Below are 17,792 nucleotides of genomic sequence, written 5' to 3' on the forward strand. Positions count from 1 at the left end.
AAGTAATTTATATTTAAAAACTAAAAACAAGTGATTATCATAAAATATTGAATTTGTTATTTAAGGTCAATTAATTCTGCTAATTAGGATGGGCTATATATGATAACCTTACAGAAAAATGTGTGTACACTGAATTTCCAATTAAACTTCAACCTTCTGGTGTTTTCATTTATTCTATTCTTGCCAAAATGTAGTTTTCTATGTCTGAGATTTCTTAGAGATAAATAGCTTATAAAGTGGCAATGTGACAACTTATGGGTAAATAATAATAAACATAGGCCACAAACTTTCCCCAAATAAGAAGAGTTGAAGTGGTTCAATCATTTTTGCTTTCTGAGGGAAAATATGTAGCAAGGAGTTATAACAGTAGAGTTAAGATATAATCAATAATGACTAGCACTGAAACAGTGGCAGTCTTCTATATGTCCACTTGTACTAACAGAGACTTGATATACTGGATTTTTAATATCTATGTAAAGCTTTAAAATACTCATAACCATTATACAGCAGTTAACTATCTATGACTGATATTCCTACTGACTTTATAATTTATTTAGTTGCCCTACTGTCTAAAACATTTCCTTTACTTTGGGTATCTGATATAATTTATCCCACTTTTTTACCAAGTTTAATTTTCTATTAGATCCATTATATTACTATAATAAGGCCTCCATAAATAAATGTACTGATTTGTCTCTTTAAATTGGTAGCAAATTAAAATCATAAGTCCTTGAAAAGAATGTCAAGTTTGTCACCAAATTAATGTGCGGCATCTTCAAGATGGATTTAATTTGTGCCACTTAATAACAACCTTTTCTGGATGTGCAACTGTCTCTTTCCACTGGCTCACTGCTTCAGTGTTATTACTGTCTTCACTTATCCAAATCTGTAAAGGAATAGTACAGTTATTTAACTTAACACAATAATGGTAACTGAGTTCATACAACTGATTACTCTAATGAAAAACAATTGGAAGTTTGGGTTACCTATTTTCAACTAAACATATTTCCATTTTTCCAAAAGTTTGTCTCTTTGAAACTTAAATTTTAAAACACTTAACCTAGTCACTGAAGACTATTTTATATCACTCAATTCAATTTAAAAATTCAATGTGAGATATAGAATCATTTCCTCCAAAAAAGTTTTTAGTATCCTTTCTTAGGCAATTAACATAGAAGCTCAACTTAAGACTGATCCCAACCACTTAAAAACATTTTTGTAAATACTAATTGAAACTAATCATAATTTAAATTGATTGGTGTGTGCTAAGTCGCTTCAGTTGTATCCAACTCTTTGCGACCCTATGGATTGTAGCCCACCAGGCTCTTCTGTCCATGGGATTCTCCAGGCAAGAACACTGGAGTGGGTTGCCAGGCCCTTCTCCAGGGGATCTTCCTGACCCAGAGATTGAACCTGCATCTCTGACATCTCCTGCACTGGCAGGCAGTTTCTTCACCACTAGCGCCACCTGGGAAGCTGCAAATTGACCGGTAAGGAATGTGTATTTTAAGTACCTTTATATTAAAGAAAACTGTAATTTTAATTGAAAGCTAATAAATCTAATCTAAATGAAATAATTCTTGATCCATAACTTTTAATAAACCTATCACTTACATAACTTTAGATAACATATGTGAGTGAACTTGGGAAAACTGTAAAGCATTATGCAAATATAAGTTATCACATTATATGTTATGTATCATGGAGGCAAGGTGAACAAGGAAACAAACTTGAATTCTCAACTCAGCTATAGCACTAACAAATGATGTTACTTTGGAGTTAACTTATTTGAAACTCGGTTTCTAATTCTTTTAAATAAATAAATTGAAGCAGGTCACTTCAAAAGGTTTGTTTTTCAAACTTTTCTCTTTTAATTTCTTGGTCTAAAGAACTTTCCTTCAAATAAAATCATATAAAGAATCCCAGTATATAAAACATAACAGGAACGTGCTTTGGCTAATAGATGAGTGGGAGATCTTGTTTCCACATGTGGCTACCTGACCAGGGTGGCTCCCTGAGGCTCCCAGAGGAGCCAGAGGGAACAGATAACAGGAACCTTTCCAGAGTTATTCTTAACTACAATCTCAACTGAGAAAATGGAATCACCAAAAACATTATTCTGAAAATTATTTGTCAGGTAAATCTCCTATTCCTTTCATACATGGTAGTTGAGACTTAATGATACAGAAAAACTTTACGGGCCCCATGACTCTGAAAAGTATGCTAGTTATACTAATTCTTGAGTTCAAACTCTTTTCCAAATAAGAATAAATGAAGAACAACAAAAATGTAATATTGTTCACAAACATTTTAGGTAGAATATATGAAGTCAGTTAATATCAATCTTTGAAAATTCACATATAATTTGAAGATTCATGTAAAGTGCTAATAACATCTTGCTGTCAAACAGAAGCTTTTAAAACTAAAAATACAGATTTTGGAATTTAAATGTGAGTCAAACAATTGTAATTAAGATAAAAAATAATATACAGCTAATACAATGTACCCAATAAGAGAAAAAAAGAACTACAAAAGGAAACAAGTTCCATAGGATTGGCAAGTAAATAAGTGTTATGCAGTCTTATAAAAATTGCTAAGAATTTTAAAATAGGTTAGTCCAGATAACAATATTGACTAAATAATATCGCAACCACTGTAAGTGGCTGCTAATTGGCTAACAGATGTGTGGGAGATCTTGTTTCCACATGTGGCTACCTGACCAGGGTGGCTCCCTGAGGCTCCCAGAGGAGCCAGAGGGAACAGATAACATATTACCTGCTGTTATGTATACTATCATGTATATTATTTTTTACCTTAATTACAATTGTTTGACTCACATTTAAATTCCAGTGGTCAATCTTTTCTAGGAATTCGGATTTACCACAATGGAGCTAATAGCATACAAACATTAAAATGAACATACCACAGTAAAGCAAGCCTTAAGAAATCTGATTCAAATACTTAAGAGCTTCCTCTTTCACAAGGAAAGTATTGAAAAACTCAGGGAAAAAAACTCATTTTAAAAATCCTGGTTGCTCAGAAATTAAAACTATTTTTGTATTAAAGCCAAAAGTCTGACAATATTTGATTTTTGCAGTGAATTTTTTTTCCTGCAAACTGTTTTTACAGTAAATTTTTTTTGAGTTTTCCATTGAATTTAACTTTTGATTCCACTCTATTCAGCCTCAGTTTTAACCTGTATTCCCTTTGTTAACCAACTGTTTAAATGCTACACAAGTGCAAGGAAAGAATATGAGATAAAACTGCCTACTAACCTGTCCCACAAAGTGTCTTCTTCCTACAGAGCTTCGACTATAAAGCTTAATGAGAAAAATAATTTCTTTTTCACTCTGTATAAGTGGAAAAATCATAGTCTCTCCCCACTTTACTCTTCCATTGGAGGCCTTCAGTAAGCGTGTCTTCTTTTTATAAATCAACTCTCCCGAGCTAAACATTGCCACTTTCACAAAAAAACCTAAAGAATAAGAAATTTTGATAAATAAAATTTTAAATGTCATATAGAGATATAATTCATACTTTTAAAGATCTGATGAGTTACTGCCATAAGAGAAAACTTCTCTAGTAAACTTTACAGTCACTATTGCAATTTACAAATAACTATTGTCACCTAAGTGAATCTAATCTTCCTCTACTGCCATTAAAGACTGGAATTGTAGGCATAAATAACAATCAGAAGTAAAGGAGTACACACTGAAAAGGATTGTACAAAAGAGAAGTGCCAACTCCTTGGAAAGCTGAAGGAATTATTTCACCAATTTATATAAGTAAAATTATTTGCTTGAGACTTCAGAGTTAAACACCTGCCCACTAGAGAAAATCTATTCTTTAAGTAAATGTGAGATGTAGAGCTTCCAGTAATGGTAAAATAGCTTATACAAACTAACCTCTCATAGATGATGATTATAAACTGGGGAAATATTAAAAAAAACTGTTCAGACCAGAAACAGAAAGAAACTAGAGGGGTGTCACCTCTTAAAAGATGGGAAGCACACTAAGTAAAATTCGGGTTTATACAGCGTTCACCTAAGCCTGCCCCCCAGTCTGACATACAGTGCTTACAGCTCAAGCAGAAAGTGCAGTCTGACTAACTTGAGAAGTGATGGTACAGAGATGGGGCTGCCAGATAACAAGAAAGTGAAGAGTTTCCAGAAAGGAGGCAGTCACAAAGTGAGAACTGAGGCTGACCAATATTTATAAAATGGAGATCACTGATAATCCCGATTACCATTAGCTGTTTTGATTAAAGGAAGACACATGTTAATGTAATAAACTGCACTGTTTTTTCCTTGTTTCCTAGACTTAACCTTATATGGTCCTGGTAATTTAACTTTTTCTTTTAATGCCAAGTTGGACTTTACTTATTTTTTATGATTTTTCCATTTACCTACATAAATAATGGTAGTCTATAGCTATTTTTTGTGTATGCTATCCTTTGTGTTTTGATATCAAGAATATGCTAACCTCATAAACCATCTTTTTCCATCTTTTTTTCATGCTGTGGAACAGCTTATATAGAAGAGGAATTATATGTTCCTTGAAAGTTTAGTAGAATCTGCCAGTAAAATCATCTTGGTCTCTGCTTTTGTTAGAGGCAGTTCTTTAACTGCTTTTACATGGTTACAGTATTGTTCTATTCAGATTCTTCCCTCTTCTGGAGTGAATTCAACATTCTTTTTCTTAGAAAATTATTTATTTTATATAGCTATTCAAATGAACTGGTATCATTATAAATAGTGTTATCTTATTTTTGAATCTCTTATGAATTTAAAATTATATCCTCTTCCTTGTTCATGTTTTCTTTTATTTTTTGCTTGATCCAGCCTTCTATAGGTTTGTCTATTCTAATATTCTTTCCAAAAGAACAATCTTTTGGTTTTATTAATTTTGTGGGGTTTTTGTTGTCTCCATATTTATCGACTCCAACTTTAGCTTTAATTTCTATTTCTACCTTCCTCTGTGTTTGCTGTTGTTTTCCTAGTTTCTTGAATTATGCTCAATTGTATTAATTTTCAATCTTTGTAGTTACAGTGGACATCATTGCTTCTGCCTACCTCCAGATATTGTCTTTTCTTCTAGTAGGAATAAGGAACACTTTTACCACCACTCTTAGCCCTTTAGGTAGGAATGACCTCAAACCTCCCACTCTAGGAGCAGCCATGTGAACCAGGGCTAGAGAATCAAAATATCAGAAACTCTGAATATACTCAAAGGCACAAGGTAAGAAAGTGTTTTAAGGTTTGTGTTTTTTCAAGATTTTCAAGGTGTGAGTTAGTTTTTTAAAATTAAGTTTTGAGTTAGCAGAGTATCCAAAAAAGGGCATAGACCTAGAGAGAGGATATACCATCTAGGCTGGTGAAACATATCTGACAGTCCTCTGGACACTCAACCTATATTAACTAATGAGATAAATAAAGAATAGCATCAAATGCAAGAAGGTCACAACTGGATAAGAATCAAGAGAGGAGTGGATTAACACAATGGCTAAAATTTGAAATTCAATAAAGTAATTTTAAGTTGAAAGGTAAGTATATAAGTTAAATAATAAAAATAACTAAGATTATAATCTTCACTGTAAGAAATATAGAAAAAAATCTATCTGTTATAAATATTTTCTGAAGATTTCACTTTAAACCACTTTGACATACTTACTCAAAGTTAGGGGTGTTGATGAACTTGGAAGGTACTGTGCCTCAAGAATTTGTAACTGAATTCTGCTATTCACTGCTTGAAAACAAGTCCCTAGTTCAAGTTCTGCATGGCAAACCTGCATATTAAAAAAGCGTTATTTGGTAATTAAGAATAAAGTTTGGGGATATTTCAAAATTCAAAAACAAAGAGCTAAGGCTAGACATTCCCAGGTGGCGCTAGTGGTAAAGAATTTGCCTGTCAATCTAGTTCAATCCCTGGGTTGGAAGATCCCCTGCAGGAAGGGAAAGCAACCCACTCCAGTATTCTTGCCTGGAGAATCCCTTGGATAGGGGAGCCTGGCAGGTTATAGTCCATAAGGTCCCAAAGAGTTAGATAACGACTGAAATGACTCAGCATACACACATGCTGTTTACTGTCATACAAAGCTAAGTGTTAAAGTGAAAGTGAAAGTGAAGTCACTCAGTCATGTCCGACTCTTTGTGACCCCATGGACTGCAGCCTACCAGGCTCCACCCACCATGGGATTCTCCAGGCAAGAGTACTGGAGTGGGTTGCCATTTCCTTCTCCAGGGGATCTTCCCGACCCAGGGATCGAACCCGGGTCTCCTGCATTCCAGGCAGATGCTTTCTCTGAGCCACCAGGGAAGTGTTAAAAGAGAAGGCTAAATGTCATGGAGTCTGTCAGTATAAAGTACTTACTGACTTTCATAAATTCTGATAATGTAAATTTCACATATATACTGAACCTTCAAAATCAGGGAAACCAAAGACATGCAAATTAAAAAAAAATTAAATTCCTAAGCGGTTTAAGTAGAGAAAATATCAGAGAAATAAACACCACAAGAGCACATTTTCAAAAGACTTAAATGTAGTCATTGGAATAATCTTTTCAAATGACTGAAATATAATATGATATATGAATATATGAAATATGATAAAAATGTTATATATGAAACGCATCATTAGTTTTTCCAGTTGTAGAAATCAGAGGTAGTGCTACGAAAATCAAAAGAAAAAGGATTACTACAATGAACAGATTTGTTGATTAGAAGTTGAATTACTATGCTAAATGGAAGTAAACTGATGACGAAAATGGGCAAGAAGGAAGCTAGTGAAAGTGATGAGCCAGTAAATAATAAGGAAAAGGTCAAATAAAATCTGAGGCAAACAATAAAATGAAGGAAATTTAGAAAGGGGGAGAAGCTAAAATGTGCTCTTCGGTATTGCTGACTAAGAGCAGAAGAAAGTGCATAATCTGCCTTACACAAGTGAACTTATTTACATGGATTCCAGCGTGCATGGAGTAAAAAATAGAAGAAACAAAGTCAGCCAACACAAAAACATAACTGTTCACATGTTGAAAAGAGTAAATATAAGATTAAAGAAAGAACATAATGTTAACAGATGTCACTAGGGTCAGCATAGATAAAACACAAAAGTCTTGGCTAGTGTTGATTCCAACAAAATTACAGAATAGCTGACTGATACTTCATCAAGCGGTTTATATTTGATAATTACCCAGTATTCCCCAGTAACTAACACTTGGATCAGAAAAAAAAGAACCTTTTTATGTACATGCTATTGACTGAATCTTGGATAGTTTCTAAACATGATATTCTGTAATGGTCAAAATGGCCAAAATTGCTCATGCCTTAAGAAATCAGAAGATACAAAGTGAATCACTTAAAAGTTTAAAGTCAACTGTTGAGGTCACTCCTTCTTGAAAAATCTAAAATGATGATAAAAGTTGTCTATTTGGCAACAATTGCTGAATTCTAATAAATAAAAGCAAATTGCTTTTGCTTTTAATAAGAATGAGGTTAAAGCATCTGCCTCCAATGCGGGAGACCCAGGTTCGATCCCTGGGTCGGGAAGATCTCCTGGAGAAGGAAATGGTAAACCACTCCAGTATTCTTGCCTGGAGAATCCCATGGACGGAGAAGCCTGGTAGGCTACAGTCCATGGGGTCGCAGAGAGTCGGACACGACTGAGCGACTTCACCTTCACCTTCAAGAATGGATTAATCTTTTTAGCTGGACTAATTCAGTAGCCATAAATAAAATACCTTTGCTGATTAAAAGAACAAATGCTGCCATCCATTTAAAAGTTATTTATTGTTTACAAAACACAAAGGAAACCAGGATAACACTTTTTCATTCATTTTTTTCATTATGGTTTGTACCCTTAATAATAACAGATGAAGATACTGAAAGATGGCAAAACTTCTCTTAGAGTTACACACTGGTAGAGTTCATTCTCACAAAACAGAGCAGCATTCAGCAGTGGGTTTACCATTTCTTCCTTACCAAGGTTATTTCACAAATTCAATTTATACTCCAAGATATTAATGCAGATCATGAAAAACTATTCAAAGTGGTTTTAAACCTCACAATAACCAAAAGCTTAAATTTCTAATCAATTAGTAACTATATATTAAATGCATTTTTAATGATCTCCATTCCTGAATAATGTATCATTTTTTAAAAGAAAAGAAAATCTTTTTTGTCCTTCCTGGAATGACTGTTGAAAGTGAAAAATTCAGCATAATTAGAGAAATCCCTTATCTGGTGATTTTTGAGAATATCTTCTTAAGGGGACAATGCAGTGTTGATGAAAGATATTTTCACATATTGAGGTATATAGGCAAGTCATTCTAGTTTATATATGAATTAACTTGACTTCTATACTGATTAAAATAGCCCATTTGTGGCCTATCAAGTATACATTGTATATCTGCTTTAATTATTAAAGCAAAGGGTACACTGATCACAAGTAAAGAATAGCCATGTTAAAAATAAAGATTAAATGCCTCCTTTCCTGGGACACCACTGCTGGTCCTCTTCAATGATAAGACTCCCTTCCCAGGAGCCAAGGCTATACTGACTTACTGTGCACATGCTCTTTTTTTTTTTTTTCAAACCCTGAAGGAATGTATCCCTGACTTGTTTGACATTCTATATTCTGATAAGATGTTAAAACAGTGCTGAAAACCATGCTTCTCCTGAGCAATTCCTCAGTTATCTGAGAGGCTGTCTTCCAGGCTATAGTCCTCAGTTTGGCTCAAATAACACTCATTTCTACCACAGACTGTTTATTGATTTTTTTCTCATCAATGTGGTAAAATTAAGAGAGCTGGCTCTGGAATCAGAATGCCTCCGTTCAAATCCTTATTTCCCAACAAAAGGCTATATAAACTCAGGCAAATGCTTCAAGGTTTTGGTCTCCACAATAAGGGTAACAAGAGCAGCAAGCTCATTAAGTTCGTTGTGAGCATTAAATCACTTACGACCAAGTTAGTCGTATGCGAAGTTTCTTCAAATGTCAGATATTAAATATTTCTTCAGGGAAACCTTGTCTCTTGCACACTATTCAACACAGAAATTTGAGCTGTCAACTATTTGTTAAGGTCAAAAATTCCGTGGTGAAGAAATCAATAGCTCTATATGGAAGTTCTGCTGTTCATGATGTCACTGTGAAGGACGGATAGGTAAGTGTGTCTCTTTCAATGTCACAATTAGAATATCAATTTTCCTCTTCAACACATGAAACAAAACATATTATTCTTGCTTCTAATCAATAATATGAACAGTAATATAAATTCACTGATCCAAGATAGCCCAAAAACCCTTTCTTCAAGCCATCTATCTTTGTATCCCTAGCACAAGGCATACAAAATGTTTATAAAAGATCTCTGATTTGCAAAATGTAATTGTAGAAACTGTGCTATAATCATTCATTCTGATTCTCCAAGGCAGATTCAGATTATAATGTCTCAATTCCCCAGAAAATACATTTGCTGAGTTATCTTCTGATATACTCTACCAGCCTTTAAAGGTTTAATCTATCGATTATCCATTTAAATAGTAATATGTGCCTTCTGTAAAATATGGTTGCAAATTATTGTCTACTAATCTAGTTAAGTGATAAACTCCTGTCACAGTTACAAAACAAATTTGCTATACTTTAACAGAAAATAGTAATCTAATTTAGCATGCTTTCATTCATGATTTATTCTTTCCTATCAACCTACATACAAATGTTCAATGCCAAAAATATGACAGGCCCTTACTAAGGGTATGGTAAAATACGAAGAAAAAAGATGGAAGCTCAGGTCTTATTTTCTTTTTAAAATAGTGACTTAAATAATTCTGAAAGTGAAGTGAAAGTTGCTCAGTTGTGTCCGACTCTTTGCAACCCCATGGACTATACAGTCCACGGAATTCTCCAGGCCAGAATACTGGAGTGGGTAGCCTATCCCTTCTCCAGGGGACCTTCCCAACCCAGGAACCAAACCAGGGTGTCCTGCATTGCAGGTGGATTCTTTACTGAGCTACCAGGGAAGCCTAAGTTACAGTAAATGCTATAAAGAAAACAGGTTTGGTATGAAAACAGAAAATAAAAGATCAGAAATAACAAGATTTTTCAACTCTTCTTGATTATAGTAATCTTTCGTTCTTCACTTTTAATCCCTAATTTCACTTCACTTCAGTGGTTCTCAAGCAAAGCTACATATGAAAATCACCTGAGTAACTTGAAAATTACAAATGCCTCTGGCTCACTCCTCCCCAAATTCTGATTTAACGGTTTAAGTGTAGGCATGTTTAACAGCTTCCCATGCGATTCTAATGTGTACCCAGCTTAAGAACCACTTCAAGTCACCTTAAATATTTTTGAAAACAGGTAAAATATAACTCCTAAGTAAACTTAAAATCACATGAAAGTTTGACCTTAAAAAGGGTTATGACTGATTTCTATATATGTTATCCTAACACAGAAGCTACATAATTAAATCATTAGGAATTTCTAGACAACTTAATGGAGAAGGCAATGGCACCCCACTCCAGTACTCTTGCCTGGAAAATACCATGGATGGAGGAGCCTAGTGGGCTGCAGTCCATGGGGTCACTAAGAGTCGGACACGACTGAGCGACTTCACTTTCACGCATTGGAGAAGGAAATGGCAACCCACTCCAGTGTTCTTGCCTGGAGAATCCCAGGGACGGGGGAGCCTGGTGGTCTGCCGTCTCTGGGGTCGCACAGAATCGGACACGACAGAAGCGACTTAGCAGCAGACAGCTTAAAGAGTGCTCAGCTGGTTAACTGAAAGAAGCAACTATTGGGCCTCAAAACTCAATAAGCACTATAGACAATCATGCCCTTCACAAAAAAATACAGCTGGAAGATCCTCATTCTACCCAATTTATGGATAGATACAGTAACTACTCATGACTAAAACTTTCCTAACCCATTTCAAGGCAATTTTCCATTGAGTTTGGAGTTTATAATACTTTCTTGCTTTTCCTATGTTATCAGCTACTTAAAAAAAAATAAAAAAAATAATTTTTGAAAATTATTCACTTTTAGGGTTATTATGTTGAAGTGCCCTGCTGTGCTTGGTCACTTCAGTCGTGTCCAACTACGCAACCCCATGGACCTCAGCCTGCCAGGCTCCTCTGTCCACAGGATTCTCCATACAAGAATATTGGTGGGTTGCCATGCCGTTCTCCAGTAGATCTTCCTGACCCAGGGATCAAACAAACCTGTGTCTCCTGCATTGCACGTGGATTCTTTACCACTGAGCCACTGGGAAAACCCATTATTTTGAAGTATGAAACATTAATAAAACAGGTATTAGGAGAAGGTAAGCCGACTGTTACTTTTCAATGGAAAAAGAAAAGCAGCTCTGTTAACATCAATTTCAAAAAAGTTAAATAATGACATAATTATTACTTTTTTACATTACATTTATGTTGTTATTGCTTGAGAGCCTTTCTAATCCTCCAGTATATTCTCATGCTTAAATTATACTCCAATAAAAAAAAAAATTCATCTAGTAAATAATTCTAAAAATGTGAAATACTTTGACATTACATATTATATCACTTACAGAAATTTTTGAAGGTGGTGATATGTCCAGAGAGTAATCCATTTCCTGTGTGCTAAGAGTTCTGAGTGACAGTGAGCATTCTCCAATGGTTTTCTTCCTGGGAGTTTGGGTTTGAATCTTAAATACAAGTCTCACAGTTTGTAGACTTTGGAATTTAATAGAAAATACAAAAGTTTCCATAAATTCAATATTCTAAAATAAAAATATAAAACATGTAAATAGCATATTTTTAAAAGGGTCATATGCCAACACAATATAAGTAAAAATAACATTTTATAATGTAGGAAAGGCAAATTTAATATTTTTATAATAACAAAAAAATATTTTAAAATGAAAATGAGAATGACCATGACTTGTTTTTCCAAAATTTATTCTAGATACTATTTGTCTTAGTTTCACAAATCCTTCTAATTACTTAGGAATTTAGTCAGTATTAACACCAACTTCACCAGAATACAGCTTTTTCCCTTTTGAAAAATGAGGTTGTTTTCCATCTTTGGCTCTGGAGCATCATTCCTACTGTTAACCACAGTTCTTCAACAATTAACGAGAGTACTTCAAGACTCTCATGCAAGCTCTCTCTGTATGCAAAATCTAACTTGTTCACATTTAGAGACTTGAATTACTTCTTTAAAGGACCTAGTCTGTCTAATGCTTTTCCTATCTAATTTGGGGGTTAATTTATCTTTACTCTTTCCAAAATGAAAACTGATCTCCTTGACAGAGAAGACAAAGCAAAATATGAGTTTCAAGTTCTACCTTCTCTATCTTCCACTCCGGGCAGCAAGTGTTTTCCATGTGCAGACCATTTTCAGATGTTCTTTTTATTTTTTAAAACCTTGGCTTACTGTGAACTAACATCTTCTTGACATTAGACTGTTTGAAGGGGAATTTTGTTTGCCTTTAGATATCTGGGCAACTAACATCAATGTTTTAGATACTGTGGCCAAGTGTTCACTTTGATTACAATCACTTATATCTGTGTACAGAATTGTGTTTCTGAGAGTCTCCCAACTACCTGAGCTATCTTTTTCTTTCAGTCTCAAACCACAGATCACATCAGTAACACAGTATACAAAAATGTTTAATTTTAATTCTTTTTTTAATATAAATTTATTTTAATTGGAGGTAAATTACTTTACAATATTGTATTGGTTTTGCCATATATCAACATGAATCCACCACAGGTATACACGTGTTCCCCATCCTGAACCCCTCCTTCCTCCTCCCTCCCTGTACCATCCCTCTGGGTCATCCCAGGGCACCAGCCCCAAGCATCCAGTATCATGCATCGAACCTGGACTGGCAATTCGTTTCATATATGATATTATACATGTTTCAATGCCATTCTCCCAAATCACCCCACCCTCTCCCTCTCCCACAGAGTCCAAAAGACTGTTCTATACATCTGTGTCTCTTTTGCTGTCTCACATATAGGGTTATCATTACCATCTTTCTAAATCCCATATACATGCATTAGTATATTGTATTGGTGTTTTTCTTTCTGGCTTACTTCACTCTGTATAATCAGTTCCAGTTTCATACACCTCATTAGAACTGATTCAAATGCATTCTTTTTAATGGCTGAGTAATACTCCATTGTGTATATGTACCACAGCTTTCTTATCCATTTATCTGCTGATGGACATCTAGGTTGCTTCCATGTCCTGGCTATTATAAACAGTGCTGTGATGAACATTGGGGTACATGTGTCTCTTTCAATTCTGAGGTTTCCTTGGTGTGTATGCCCAGCAGTGGGATTGCTGGGTCATAAAGCAGTTCTATTTCCAGTTTTTTAAGGAATCTCCACAAAAAACCTCGATTAACCAAAGCAATCTTGAGAAAGAAGAATGGAACTGGAGGAATCAACCTGCCTGACTTCAGGCTCTACTACAAAGCCACAGTCATCAAGACAGTATGGTACTGGCACAAAGACAGAAATATAGATCAGTGGAACAAAATAGAAAGCCCAGAGATAAATCCATGCACCTATGGACACCTTATCTATGACAAAGGAGGCAAGAATATACAATGGATTAAAGACAATCTAAGTGGTGCTGGGAAAACTGGTCAACCACTTGTAAAGGAATGAAACTAGAACACTTTCTAACACCATACACAAAAATAAACTCAAAATGGATTAAAGATCTAAACGTAAGACCAGAAACTATAAAACTCCTAGAGGAGAACATAGGCAAAACACTCTCCAACATAAATCACAGCAGGATCCTCTATGACCCACCTCCCAGAATACTGGAAATAAAGCAAAAATAAACAAATGGGACCTAATTAAACTTAAAGCTTCTGCACAACAAAGAAAACTATAAGCAAGGTGAAAAGACAGCCTTCAGAATGGGAGAAAATAATAGCAAATGAAGCAACTGACAAACAACTAATCTCAAAAATATACAAGCAACTCCTGCAGCTCAATTCCAGAAAAATAAATGACCCAATCAAAAAATGGGCCTAAGAACTAAATATACATTTCTCCAAAGAAGACATACAGATGGCTAACAAACACATGAAAAGATGCTTAACATCACTCATTATCAGAGAAATGCAAATCAAAACCACAATGAGGTACCATTTCACGCCAGTCAGAATGGCTGAGATCCAAAAGTCTACAAAAAATGTTTAATTTTTAAATTCATATGCAATGAGCTTATAAATGAAGTGTGCTAGTTTACATTGTCATAATAGAGGACTCCTAAACAACTTGATAATAATAAATTTTAAAATATTCCACGCAAGTTTTAATATGAAAACATTCCCCCCTAACTTTTCCCAAGTTGGCTTAGTTTCATTTGAAAATCAAAAAGTTTAATTTGGGAAATATTCATCTGTGAGTGTCAGGATTAAAATTAGAGTTAAGATTTATCTCCATCTAGACTTTCTACAATGCATATTTTCATAAAGTAAGATCCTAATATAACACATAAATTTTGCCTTGTCACTTATTAAGAATATTTTCCCATGTCCTTAAAAACTCTTCCCAAGTATTATTTTTTCACAGCTGCCTAATATTCTATCACATGGTGTTATGGTTTGAATTGTGTCCCCATGCTAAAAGTTATGTTGAAGTCCTAACCTTCAGTAACTTAGAATGTGGCCTTATTTGGAAATAGGCTTATTGAAAATGCAATTTGTGAAGTCAAGATAAGGTTACACTGGATAGGTGGACCTCTAATCCAATATAGCAGGCATCCTTGTAAGAAGATAGCCATGTGAACACATAGAGACACATGGAGATGAAAGTCATGTAGCTAGGTGAAAATGAAAGCCAATGATTAGAGTGAAGCCCAGGAATGACAGGGATTGCTGGTCATCACTAAAAGCTAGGAGAGAGGCATGTTAGAGATGGAACAGATTCTCCTTCAGAGAAGCAATCAACTTTGTTGGCACTTTGACTTCAGACTTCCTCCAAAACTGTGAGAGAGAAATATTTGTTGTTCTAAGCTACCTAGTTTGCAACACACCAATCATAAGAAACTAATATACATGGTATACCATGGGTTTTCTCAATCATTCTCCTATGGCAAACATTTAGATAGTTTCCAGCTTTCAGCCTATGAACAAAACTGCCAGGAATACTTTATATATATTTTGTTTGCATCTTAGATTATTTCCATGAAGTGATCCAAGTAGAAACACTATGTTAAAACCTGTAAATATTTGAAAGTTTTTTTCCTTTAAAAAAATTGTTTACAATGTTGTGTTAGTTTCTGATGTACAGCAAAGTGATTCAGTTATATATATATATTCTTTTTCATATTCTTTTCCATTATGGTTCATTATAGGATATTGAATATAGTTCCCTATGCTATACAACAAGACCTTCTTGTTTATCTATTTTATATATAGTGTTTGTATCTGTTGTTGTTGTTTAGTTGCTAAGTTGTGTCCAACTCTTTTGCAACCTCATGGACTGTAGCCTGCCAGACTCCTCTGTCCATGGAATTTTCCAGGCAGGAATACTGGAGTGGCTTGCCATTTCCTCATCCTGGGCATCTTCCAGACACAAGGGTCAAACTTGCCTCTCTTGTGTCTCCTGCACTGGCAGGCAGATTCTTTACCACTGAGCCTGCTAACCCCAAACTCCTAATTTATCCCTCCCCAACCCGCTTTCCCTTTGGTAATCATAAATTTGTTTTCTGTCTGTGAGTCTGTTTCTGCTTTGTAAGTAAGTACATTTGTAACATATTTTAGATTCCACATATGAGTGACATCATATGATATTTATTTCTCTGACTTATTTCACTTAGTATATATAATCTTATTTTAAGGTTTTAATGTATATTGTCAAAATTGCCAAAATAATTTTATAGGCTAGAGTGCTCATAAAACTTTCCTAATTTTAATAAGCAAAAAAAGTAAAGAGAGAGAAAGCAATATGTAATTTAAATTTGTATATTTATGAATACTAGTGAGTGTAAATTTCTTCATGCTTGTTAGTCATCTGAATTACTTTTTTTTAAATGATATGTTCTTATAGAAGATAAGTTTCATTTGTATGGAAAAACAGTAACCTTTCAATTCATATCAGAAGACAGAAATACAGATATATTTAAATTGAAATCTAGCATCTATAAAACAAATTCAGGATCATAAGTCTTCCAGTTATGATCATGGAAAATATTTAAAAGAAATTAACTACAATCATGTAATTATTTATCAAAGTCAACTGGGATAGGGGGAGAGAGGATGAAAATAAGACACTTACTCTCCTTACATACAAGAAAAGTAAATATTCTCATCAGATATTACTCCTAAATATTTTAGTGATTAAGATTTTCTTTTTAAATGCATCTTATATTGGACAATGAAATATCAAGTATTTCCGAGGCTCAAAATTCTTTAAAAAAGCAAGGCATACATAATTTGTAGTTTCCCCAAAATAAAACACTTTCGTATTCTAATTCTTTACATAGGTTAAAGTGACAAACATGAGGAAAACATAAAAAGATACTGAAACACAAACACTTACATTAGAGCCTTCCTTGACTGAAGATTTGAAATGCACTGGTTTGGGTAATGTTAGTATTCCTTTTACAGAAATAGTAGGAGTATCTCCATACCTAGAGGGCCAACTTAAATCTCTGCACTAAAAAAAAATTATAGTTTGAGTTTTACAAAGGACTCTGACAATACAAATATTTATACGTTTCTTAAGTTAATGACAAATAAAACTATAAAAGTAAACTTTAATCTTCTGAGATCTTTTGTTTCATCTCCACTAAAATAATCTGACAATTAATGTTCTACACATCATATCAATTTCCCTCTTGAGGAAAACATGTTTTAATCATATCTAAATATTTTCTTTAGATTCTTTATTAAATACTATTTTCTGCAAAATACTATAGAACCCTAAATTCCAAAGAAGATATTGACCCATTCTTCTGAAGATAGCAACAGTAGATGCTTATAATTTACACCCCTAATTATTCAATTTTGTAACAAAAGTTGGTATTAGCTATATTAACTTACCTGTAAAACTGTGATCCAGATCTGCTCTACTGAAGAATTATAAAACACTTTCACATTTAATCTCCCCCAGTCTCTTTCATCTCCTGATAGAGTAATTGTGTCTAAATTGTAAATGGACAAAGAGGTTTCAATTACTATACAACCCTTACAATCCAACTGAGCTTTTTACTGTGCTCAGTCACCCAGTCCTGTCCAACTCTTTGGGACCCCCTGGACTGTAGCCCTCCAGGCTCTTCTGTCCATGAGATTTTCCAGCCAAGAATACTGCAGTGGGTTGCCATTTCCTCCTCCAGGAGATCTTCCCGACCCAGGGATCAAACCTGCCTCTCCTCCATCTCCTGAACTGGCAGGCAGATTCTTTACTACTGCGCTACCTGGGAAGCCCAATTGAATTTTGATAAATCCAATTTTAAGAGCACAACTGAAAAATGCTATAATTATTTTTTAAAGTTGTCAGTTTATTAAGATAAAAATCATACTTCAATGCCTTTACTGAAGTGCTGATAGAAGACATATCATAAAAAAATAACTGGCTTAAAAACTAAACCCAATTATAACCCAAAGAATTTAAGTTAAAACTAAGAAAACCTTTCCCAAATAACACTGATACGGTTTTAATACTGTATGCTTCTAGAAATTCCCTCACTAATATACTTTAAAACAAACAAAAGATATTTAATTTTAAAAATGCCTTTATGCCTGAACATTAAAAAATACATCGGATTTGAGTATTCATATGCAGATAACA

General features: G+C 34.3%; 1 protein-coding gene across 1 annotated transcript in view; it reads right to left on the reverse strand.

Annotated features, from left to right (window-relative positions):
• Positions 1–775: 775 nt before the first annotated feature.
• TC2N (tandem C2 domains, nuclear) overlaps positions 776–17,792 on the reverse strand; it is a 30,014-nt gene continuing 12,997 nt past the window's right edge. Inside the window, exons 6-11 of the mRNA XM_052659994.1 lie at positions 17,045–17,145; positions 16,542–16,658; positions 11,558–11,749; positions 5,671–5,785; positions 3,276–3,475; positions 776–886 (exon numbers count right to left, since the gene is read on the reverse strand). Coding sequence (XP_052515954.1) covers positions 776–886; positions 3,276–3,475; positions 5,671–5,785; positions 11,558–11,749; positions 16,542–16,658; positions 17,045–17,145 — 836 coding nt within the window. The remainder of the gene's footprint in view (positions 887–3,275; positions 3,476–5,670; positions 5,786–11,557; positions 11,750–16,541; positions 16,659–17,044; positions 17,146–17,792) is intronic.

This window comes from Budorcas taxicolor, chromosome 21 (assembly GCF_023091745.1).
Source record: "Budorcas taxicolor isolate Tak-1 chromosome 21, Takin1.1, whole genome shotgun sequence".
Taxonomy (NCBI): domain Eukaryota; kingdom Metazoa; phylum Chordata; class Mammalia; order Artiodactyla; family Bovidae; genus Budorcas; species Budorcas taxicolor.